Source organism: Mustela nigripes, chromosome 3 (assembly GCF_022355385.1).
Source record: "Mustela nigripes isolate SB6536 chromosome 3, MUSNIG.SB6536, whole genome shotgun sequence".
Classification (NCBI taxonomy): domain Eukaryota; kingdom Metazoa; phylum Chordata; class Mammalia; order Carnivora; family Mustelidae; genus Mustela; species Mustela nigripes.
Window position 1 is genome coordinate 131,489,295 of NC_081559.1, and position 9,388 is coordinate 131,498,682.

The 9,388-nt window shown below is 40.1% G+C and overlaps 1 protein-coding gene across 2 annotated transcripts in view; it reads right to left on the minus strand.

The window, feature by feature from the left end:
• ARMC1 (armadillo repeat containing 1) overlaps nucleotides 1–9,388 on the minus strand; it is a 36,232-nt gene that overhangs the window by 24,816 nt on the left and 2,028 nt on the right. The window contains exon 2 of one of the 2 annotated variants that reach the window (XM_059394654.1): nucleotides 3,568–3,788. In XM_059394654.1, the coding sequence (XP_059250637.1) occupies nucleotides 3,568–3,750 (183 nt within the window). In that variant the 5' untranslated portion in view covers nucleotides 3,751–3,788. Of the gene's footprint in view, nucleotides 1–3,567; nucleotides 3,869–9,388 lie in introns of both variants that reach the window. The other variant, XM_059394653.1, reaches the window with a different exon arrangement.

Genomic DNA, 9,388 nt, shown 5'->3' on the forward strand with positions numbered 1-9,388 from the left:
TTCTAGTAAATTATCAAACTTGAGGAGGGAGCCACTGGAACACCCAATTTATAGCTGCTCAGTCAGAAATTCGGTGACCTGATACTTGCACCTGGCCTTTGAAGTGCACACAGTCTTGTGGGAGTGAGCCTTAAATTTGGGGGGTTTGACACTTAACACCAGGTGGGCAGACTAAACCGAAGTCAATTGCTGGACACCCAGCTGGTGTCCAACAGACTCTGAGAATTGGCTGATGTCAGAAAACACCCCAGGTGGCTAGAATTTGCAGAGCAGAATAAAAGAGAGGAAGGATCTGACCGGGGGAGGGGGGAAATCAACAGAAACAGACCAAGATGTGACAGAGATGAAATTAGAAAATAAGGGCATTTAAAACAGCTTTTATAAATATGCTCCATATGTTCAAGGATGAGTAGGAAAACATGAGCATGGTGAGGAAAGAAATGAAAGATATTAAAAAGCTCCAAATGTAACTTCTTGTGGACAAAAACAAAATATCTGAAATGAAAACAACACTGGATGGGTTAAGAACAGATTAGACAACACAGAAAAAAAGATCAGTGAACTTAAAATGTAGCAACAGAAACTATCCAAGATGAAGATCAGAGGGGGGTGGAAGACTTAAAGAAAAAAAAAATTAGAGCAGCACAATGACCTATAGGACAACTTGAAGTATTTAACATACATGAAACTGGAATACTGGAAGGAGTGAGGAGAAAAAAAAAAAACCTGAAAAAATAGTGGATGACAACTTCCCCAAATTAATGAAAACTATAAAAACACACATCCAAGCAGCTCAACAAATCCCAAGAGAAGTACAACAAAAATAAGACAAAAAGAAAACCATCCATCCAAAGCACATCATAATCATTGCTGGAAAACAGTGATAAAATAAAAAATTTAAAAAAAAAACACAGAAAAAGGATTTATGTAGAGAGGAACAAAGGTAAGAATTAGAGCAATCTCGGTAGAAATAATATGAAACCAAAGAAAGGAGTACAGCTTATAAGGTAAGAGTGACGAGAAAACGGAATAATAAAAACACCACACATGCTCTTCAAACTCAGTGGGACCTTGAACCCACTATTCCTCTCCTTTCTCTCTAGCTCTGTCCCTCCATGACTTGACCTCCCTTCCAGCTCAGCCTGGCATCTACAGGCTATCATTTCAAATACTTTTGTCAAAATCCTGAATTCCTCTGTCTACCCCTAGACAACTTACCTGACCAAGAATCAAATCCAACTATTTGGCTCTCAGGACCTATATGGGCCTCAAGGGAGGTGAAAAAGGAGGTTTGTAGGCCTAAAGTATTTTATCAATTCAGTGTTACCGAGCTAATCCGGCCTTCAAAACTACTGTAACAATCTCACCATTCTCCTCAGTTAGCAACCTGTCCCATTTTCTGTAACAACTCTCAGAGCCTCCTCAAACAACTTCTACTCCAGCAGCCCCTAACCTTCTGAATTTAAATAGAGCCAAGTCAAGGACGCCTGAGTGGCTCTGTCAGTTAAGAACACACATCCAAGCAGCTCAACAAATCCCAAGAGAAGTACAACAAAAATAAGACAAAAAGAAAACCATCCATCCAAAGCACATCATAATCATTGCTGGAAAACAGTGATAAAATAAAAAATTAAAAAAAAAAACACAGAAAAAGGATTTATGTAGAGAGGAACAAAGGTAAGAATTAGAGCAATCTCGGTAGAAATAATATGAAACCAAAGAAAGGAGTACTCTGAATCTCCTTGTTCAAGAGTTTTATAGAGCTTAATCTCCAGCACCTCCTTAACAGGGTCGGGGGATCAAGTCCCACCTCAGGCTCCCTGCTCAGCAGGGAACATGCTTCTCCCTCTGCCTGCTCCCCCACTTGTGCTTGTGCTCTGACAATTAGATAAATAGATCCAAGTCTAGTCCACCCCAAAAGCCCACCTTACCTTCAGGCCCAAGTCCCTATCTAGAGCTCAACACTCTTCATAAACTGATACCCTGCACAAGTAATAATGACTCTTTAATACCTACTATCCAATCCATATTCATTTCAAAATCTCTAAAAAGATACGTTTATGTTTGATTTGTTCAAATTAGGAACCAAATCAGGTCCACACATTACCCTTGGCTGATTAAGTCTCCCAAGGCACTTTTTAAAATCTTCAACAGTTACCACTATTCTTCTCCTCCACCCCAACTGTCTTTCTTTTTAATGTCATTTTCTGTTCACAGAACCAGATTATTTGTCCTAGTGTAATTATCACATTCTGTTGCCTGACTGCTTTAAATTGTTCTTTCACTTTCCTCTAGTTCCCACATTTCTCATAACATGGTAGTTCCCTCTACATTATTAGCTATGATCCTGTAGGTTTTTCTCTTTTCCTCTCCTTTCCTTATCTTTCCATCCCATCTTCTATGAAAACAAGTGCTTAGTCCATCTATGACAGGTGGATAAAGAGAATGTGGGAGGTGCCTGGGTGGCTCAGTGGGTTAAGGCTTCTGCTTCCGTTCAGGTCATGATCTCAGGGTCCTGGGATTGAGCCCCACATGGGCCTCTGCTCAGTGGGGAGCCTCCCCGACCCCTGCCTGCCTCTCTGCCTACTTGTTCTCTCTCTCTCTCTCTCTCTGTCAAATAAATAAATAAATAATCTCTTTTAAAAAAGAGAGAGAGAGAGAATGTAGCATTTCCCTTTTTATTTGGCCATAAAAAGGAATGCAGTACTAGACATGTGACAATATAGATGAATCTTGAAAACATCATGCTCAGTGAAAGCAGCCAGTCACAAAAACCACGAATTACATGATTCTATTTATGTAAAAAAATACATAGGCTTTTTTTTTTTTTTCCCCAAATAGGCAAATACAGAGATATAAAGAGGTTATTTAGGGAAGGGGTGCTGGGAAGGAACAGGTAGAGGAGTTTCTTTCTAAGGTGATGAAAATGTTCTAGTATTGATTATGCTGATGGCTCTGTAACTCTGAATACACTAAAAACCAATGAATGACACACTTTAAATAAGTGACTTGTATGTGATTCAGACCTTAACAAAAGTATTATAAAATAAAAACAGGGTGCCTAGGTGGCTCAGTGGGTTAAGCCGCTGCCTTTGGGTCAGGTCATGATCTCAGGGTCCTGGGATTGAGTCCTGCATCAGGCTCTCTGCTCAGTGGGGAGCCTGCTTCCTCCTCTCTCTGTCTGCCTCTCTGCCTACTTGTGATCTCTCTCTGTCAAATAAATAAATAAATAAAATCTTTAAAAAAAATAAAATAAAATAAAATAAAAAATAAAAACAAAACAAGTATCTTTTTAATATGTCTATCCATACTGAAATGATACAATCGTCAAGCTTTCTTAGTAAGTGAATAAAGGAAGTCACAGAACATTCCATGCATGAGTACGCTACCAGTTATGTCAAAGGACCGTACACGCAGACACACACGAGTCTGCACATGTAGAAATACAGACTTACTACTATTTACTCTATAGTCACTTTTAATTTTTTATGTCATCTAACACTTTTTCAAATTCTTCTAAATTGCAGAATTGTCACGCTGAGATTAAAATTACTAAAGGCAACTTACGAGCAAAGCTGAGTGGACAACTGGGGGGTTGGGATGATCCATAAACAAAATAAGGCCAGGGAGACATCCCTGGTCTTGGACAATGGCTCTTCTATTTAATGGATCTGCTGCTAGATCCCGGAGCTGGTTAACTACCGAGAGAGCATCAGGTTCTTCATTCATCGTGGAGGAGGACGAATTCATCTTCTATGCCATACACATGAACAAAATCTTCTTAAATTCTGTAGAAATGGTTTGCAAGATTAGTTCTAGGCTGCCGAGGTGCGTTCTGGCATTTGTCAAACAATCAGGATTACGACACCTTTAGAAAGAACAGATGACTCTAAATCACACAGAAACTCGAGACTTGGCAATTCCACAGTTTAAGTAAAATGAACATAAGAAGCTGAGTAAAAAAAAAACACACCAAAAACCAAGTTATTTATGCCCACATTTAAAGAACATATGTCACCTTCAATATTCCAATAAATTCTATTTTAGCAATACATATTTTAACACTAAAGTCACAATAAACAGGATCTTTACAGTTAAAGCTCATAACCTGCACTATACTTCTCAAATTATACCACTGCCAGTGCTTTTTTCCCTCTAGAACAGTTCTGGAGCCTAACACAAGTGCCTCAGGGAATATGGCTAGCTGAAAGCTTTTTTTCTTATTCATCTACGAACAAAACCCAGCATACTGGGTTTACAAAAGATAAAAACCCCTAGGAAAAAGGAGGGAGTCAAAAAAGGCTGTGAAGAAAAAACAAGCCAAGAAGGGTATTTCACCCTGTGTCAGGCCCCAGGAGTTAGGGAGATCACAGTGAACATGAACTGAATCTAAACACACCTGGCCATCTCTTGAGTGTGCCATATTCAGAAGAATGGAACACAATTTGAGGTAATTCATTTGGCAGATAAGGAAACAGTCACAGAGAAGTTAAATAATTTGCCCCATGTAACGAAAGCTAGTGAGTATAAAAGCGCACTAAAATCTTATCTCCTGGGGCACCTGGGTGGCTCAGTGGGTTAAGCCTCTGCCTCTGGTCACGATCTCAGGGTCCTGGGATTGAGCCCCACATCACAGAGTTCTCTGCTCAGTGGGGAGCCTGCTTCCCCCACTCTCTCTCTGTCTGCCTCTCTGTCAAATAAATAAATGAAATCTTTTAAATAAATAAAAGAAAATTTTATCTCCTAAACAACAGTCTTTCCACTTTCCATAGCCTTTTAAAATTTTTATTTAAATTTAATTTTATTTAAATTTAATTAACTAACATACAATATACTATTGGTTTGAGAGGCAAAGGTCAGTGATTCATCTTATACGAAGGTCTTATACAATACCTAGTGCTCCTTATATCACGTGCCCTCTTCCATGTCCAGCACCCAGTTACCCCATCCTTTTACCCCTCTACTCACCAGCAACCCTGCTTGTTTCTTCCATAGTCTTTTTCTTTTCTTTCCATACTTTTTTTTTTTTTAAGATTTATTCATTTGAAAGAGAATGAGAGAGAGTTCACGCGCATGCATGGGGGTAGGAGTAGAGGGAGAAGGAGAAAATCTCCAGCAGCCTCCATCCTGAGCACTGAATGAGATGTGGGGTTTGATCCCAGGACTCTGAGCCAAAATCAAGGGTCAGTTGCTTAACTCACTAAGCCACCCAGGCACACCTCTATGCAGTCCTTTTAAATTTGCGTTACCTTTTCCCCATAAAAGCAAACCTGGATATTTTAGAAAACATGCTAAACATTCAAAAGCCAAAGAAACAAAATATCAAGGAATAATCTTCGTATGTGCAGAAAGTCAAAAATAATGACTTCCATTCACCAAGTTACACTGCACATTCCTTATTAGTAAGAATATAAAGGTGTAAATACTTTCCATGAATAAATAAGTATGTATGGTTAGTGTCAACTTCAAAAACAATGCCAATTAGCAAAGGCAAGGGATGGACACAATTTTTCTGTAACTCCAGAAAGACTACTAAAGGCTATTTTGGGGAGAAAAGGTAGTAATGCAGAACTGGCCTTACCAGGTATTGGAGGAGAGGGGGCCTGCACAATAAAAAGATACTTCTTCCAGGAAAGTTACTTACACATTCAATATAAGAAAGCAGACTCTCAGTGAGTCAGACCAAGGCTCCACTGCTTGGTAAATATGACTTCAGGCAAATCCCTTACTCTTTGTCTCAGTTTCTTCATCTGTAACTTAGGGCTAATTATAGCAGCTATCAAAGGTGTATTGTCATCAAAAGAAATGAAATCTTGCCATTTGCGACAACATGGATGGAACTAGAGCGTATCATGCTTAGTGAAATAAGTCAAGCGGATAAAGACAACTATCATATGGTCTCCCTGATATGAGGAAGTGGTGATGCAACATGGGGGCTTAAGTGGGTAGGAGAAGAAGAAATGAAACAAGATGGGATTGGGAGGGAGACAAACCATAAGTGACTCTTAATTTCACAAAACAAACTGAGGGTTGCTGGGGGGAGGGGGGTTGGGAGAAGGGGGGGTGGGGTTATGGACATTGGGGAGGGTATGTGCTTTGGTGAGTGCTGCGAAGTGTGTAAACCTGGTGATTCACAGACCTGTACCCCTGGGGATAAAAATATATTATATGTTTATAAAAAATAAAATTTTTTTTAAAAGTGTATTGTCTAGGGGCGCCTGGGTGGTTCAGTGGATTAAAGCCTCTGCCTTGGGTTCAGGTCATGATCCCAGGGTTCTGGGGTGCATCCGGCTCTCTGCTCAGCAGGGAGCCTGCTTCCTCCTCTCTCTGCCTGCCTCTCTGCCTACTTGGGATCTCGGTCTGTCCAAAAAATAAATAAAATCTTTTTTTTTTTTAAGTGTATTGTCTAAATAAAAAAGAAATACATGGAAAGGACTGGTGCTTAGCATATTGTTAATGCTCAATAAATAGTGTTCAGTTACATGGAACCAAAAATAGTAAGATTATGGGGCGCCTGGGTGGCTCAGTGGGTTAAGCCTCTGCCTTCGGCTCAGGTTGTGATCCCTGGGTCCTGGGATCGAGCACCGCATCGAGCCCTGCATCGGGCTCTCTGCTCAGCAGGGAGCTTGCTTCCCCCTCTCTCTCTGCCTGCCTCTCTGCCTATTTGTGATCTCTCTGTTAAACAAATAAATAAATCTTTTTAAAAAAATAGTAAGATCACTCAATAAATGGTATTGGAATGACTTCTAAGCAATTTAAAACCAATGCTAAGCAAGTTTAATTCATATAATATGGCAAAAAAAAATCCTATTCAAGATAAAATACATTAGTTTTTTTAGGTATGCAAGCAAATGCAAAATAAAGGACTCAGAAAACAGGCCTTTAACAAGATAGTATTTGGCAGCTTATTTTCAAAAAATGAAAATATTATATTGTGGCCATTTAAAAAAATTTAGAGGGGTACCTGGGTGGCTCAGTGGGTTAAAGCCTCTGCCATCGGCTAGGGTCATGATCCTAGGGTCATGGGATTGAGCCTCGCATCAGGCTCTCTACTCAGTGGGGAACCTGCTTCCTCTACTCTCTCTGTCTGCCTCTCTGCCTACTTGTGATCTCTGCCAAATAAATTTAAAAAATCTTTAAAAAAATCTTTAAAAATTTAGAAAAAAAGCAACAAACTGAACGCACAGAGATAAGACTAACGGGTCTGGGAGCATGCTGCCTCTTAGGTGCCTCTATTTTCAACATCCTCAATATCCCTGTTTACAAACCACCTTATCCATGAGCTTTATAAAGTGCTGTCAACAGCACCAATCTTATCCAAACTGGAACCTGAAGAACCAATTACTGGCTCAAAGGCCCAAGAGCCAAGTTATATTTAAGAACCAAATACACTGGAAGGGGTCCTTTTGCATTCACCTCTGGCTGTGTAACCGGAGAGCTCCAATCTTAGCTAAGGAGTTCTTAGATATATTTAATCATTTAGTTTAAATGATGCTGAAAACTTTATGGCCTTTCTTGGTCCTTTGAGATGAAGAAAAGCCAAAACATTTAAAACTTTCAGTTTTCAAAGCCCATGGAGACGGGGAGGACTCAAATAAGACCTTCCAAGGAAAAAGTCAGGAATATCACAAGGCATCAAAAATCCTAACACAACAGAGGCAGATGCTGGGGTCAAGCACTGCATTTCCTGTGGCATGAATGCAAGAAAGGTAGAAAGAAGCTATGATTTCTCCCCTAAATTACATGAGTTTTTAGGTAAAACTTTAAGAGATTTCCTCAGTGTTAAGAGTTCATTTTTCTTTCCTTATGTGATATTCTTGCCAAAATCAAGTTTTTTCTGAGAATTGTCTAAATCCTGTTAAATGATCAGTACTTCTGTGGGTTGAGGAATTCACATAGACGTTTTTATAAGATAGCTATGGAACAGTTGAGAAAATGCAAACAGGTAAGCAAAAGTTGGAACTTTATCTCCAATTCATGTATTAGATACATTTAGTCTTTGTGTTAATTGTATCATTTTCACACACTCAAATTGTTTGATAAAAATGTTAGCCTTCCTAGGCTGGAAAAAATGTTTTTTAAATGATACATTTTGGTATTCATTCTATGTTACCCTCTCTTATTCTCAAATTGGCAAATCTCAAAATATATTTTTTAAAGATTTTATTTATTTATTTGACAGAGAAAGAAGCAGGTGGAGCAGCAGGCAGAGGGAGTGGGAGAAGCTTCGGGGCTCCATCCCAAGACCCCTGGGATCATGACCTGAGCAGAAGGCAAACACTTAACCAAAGGAGCCACCCAGGCATCCCTCAAAACAATTTTCAAATAACATTTTAAATACATTTATCTGAGTAATTTTGTAGCAACCAATGAACCAAAACTTAAGTTAAAAACAAAAACAAAAACAGCTCTCTTCTTCTAATAAGGAGTAGTAAAATAGGTTCAAAAGAAAATAAGCTTGCAGGGTGCCTACATGGTCAGTGGGTTAAGCATCTGCCTTCAGCTCAGGTCATGATCCCAGTGTCCCAGGACAGGGCCCCATACTGGGAGTCTGCTCCTCTGTGTGCTCCTCTACTGTTCTCCCTGTCTCTCTCAAATAAATAAATAAATAAAATATTTCAAAAAAAAAAAAAAGAAAGAAAGAAAGAAATTAAGAAAAAAAAGAAAAGAAGCTTGCTTTATAGTTTCACTCTTCATTTAAAATACTAATGCCGGGACGCCTGGGTGGCTCAGTTGGTTGAACAGCTGCCTTCGGCTCAGGTCATGATCCCAGCGTCCTGGGATCGAGTCCCACATCGGGGTCCTTGCTCAGCGGGGAGCCTGCTTCTCCCTCTGCCTGCCATTCTGTCTGCCTGTGCTCGCTCTCTCCCCTTCTCTCTCTCTGATAAAAAAAATCTTTAAAAAAATAAATAAATAGGGGCGCCTGGGTGGCTCAGTGGGTTAAGCCGCTGCCTTCGGCTCAGGTCATGATCTCAGGGTCCTGGGATTGAGTCCTGCGTCGGGCTCTCTGCTCAGCGGGGAGCCTGCTTCCTCCTCTCTCTCTGCCTGCCTCTCTGCCTGCTTGTGATCTCTGTCTGTCAAATAAATAAATAAATAAATAAATAAAAATAAATAAATAAAATACTAATGCCAAGAAATGTGGACCTGGACAGCCTGCATCCGCATAAGCTGGGATTATTAAAATGCAGATCCAAGGCCTCTATCCACACCTCACTAGGAATCCTTGGAGGTAGGGCCCAACACATGATTTTAATAAGCACCCAGGTGATTCCTGGTGCAAATAAGAGCAATTAAAACTTAACGGTGGTTGGGCACCTGGGTGGCTCAGTGGGTTAAGCCGCTGCCTTCGGCTCAGGTCATGATCTCAGAGTCCTGGGATCGAGTCCCG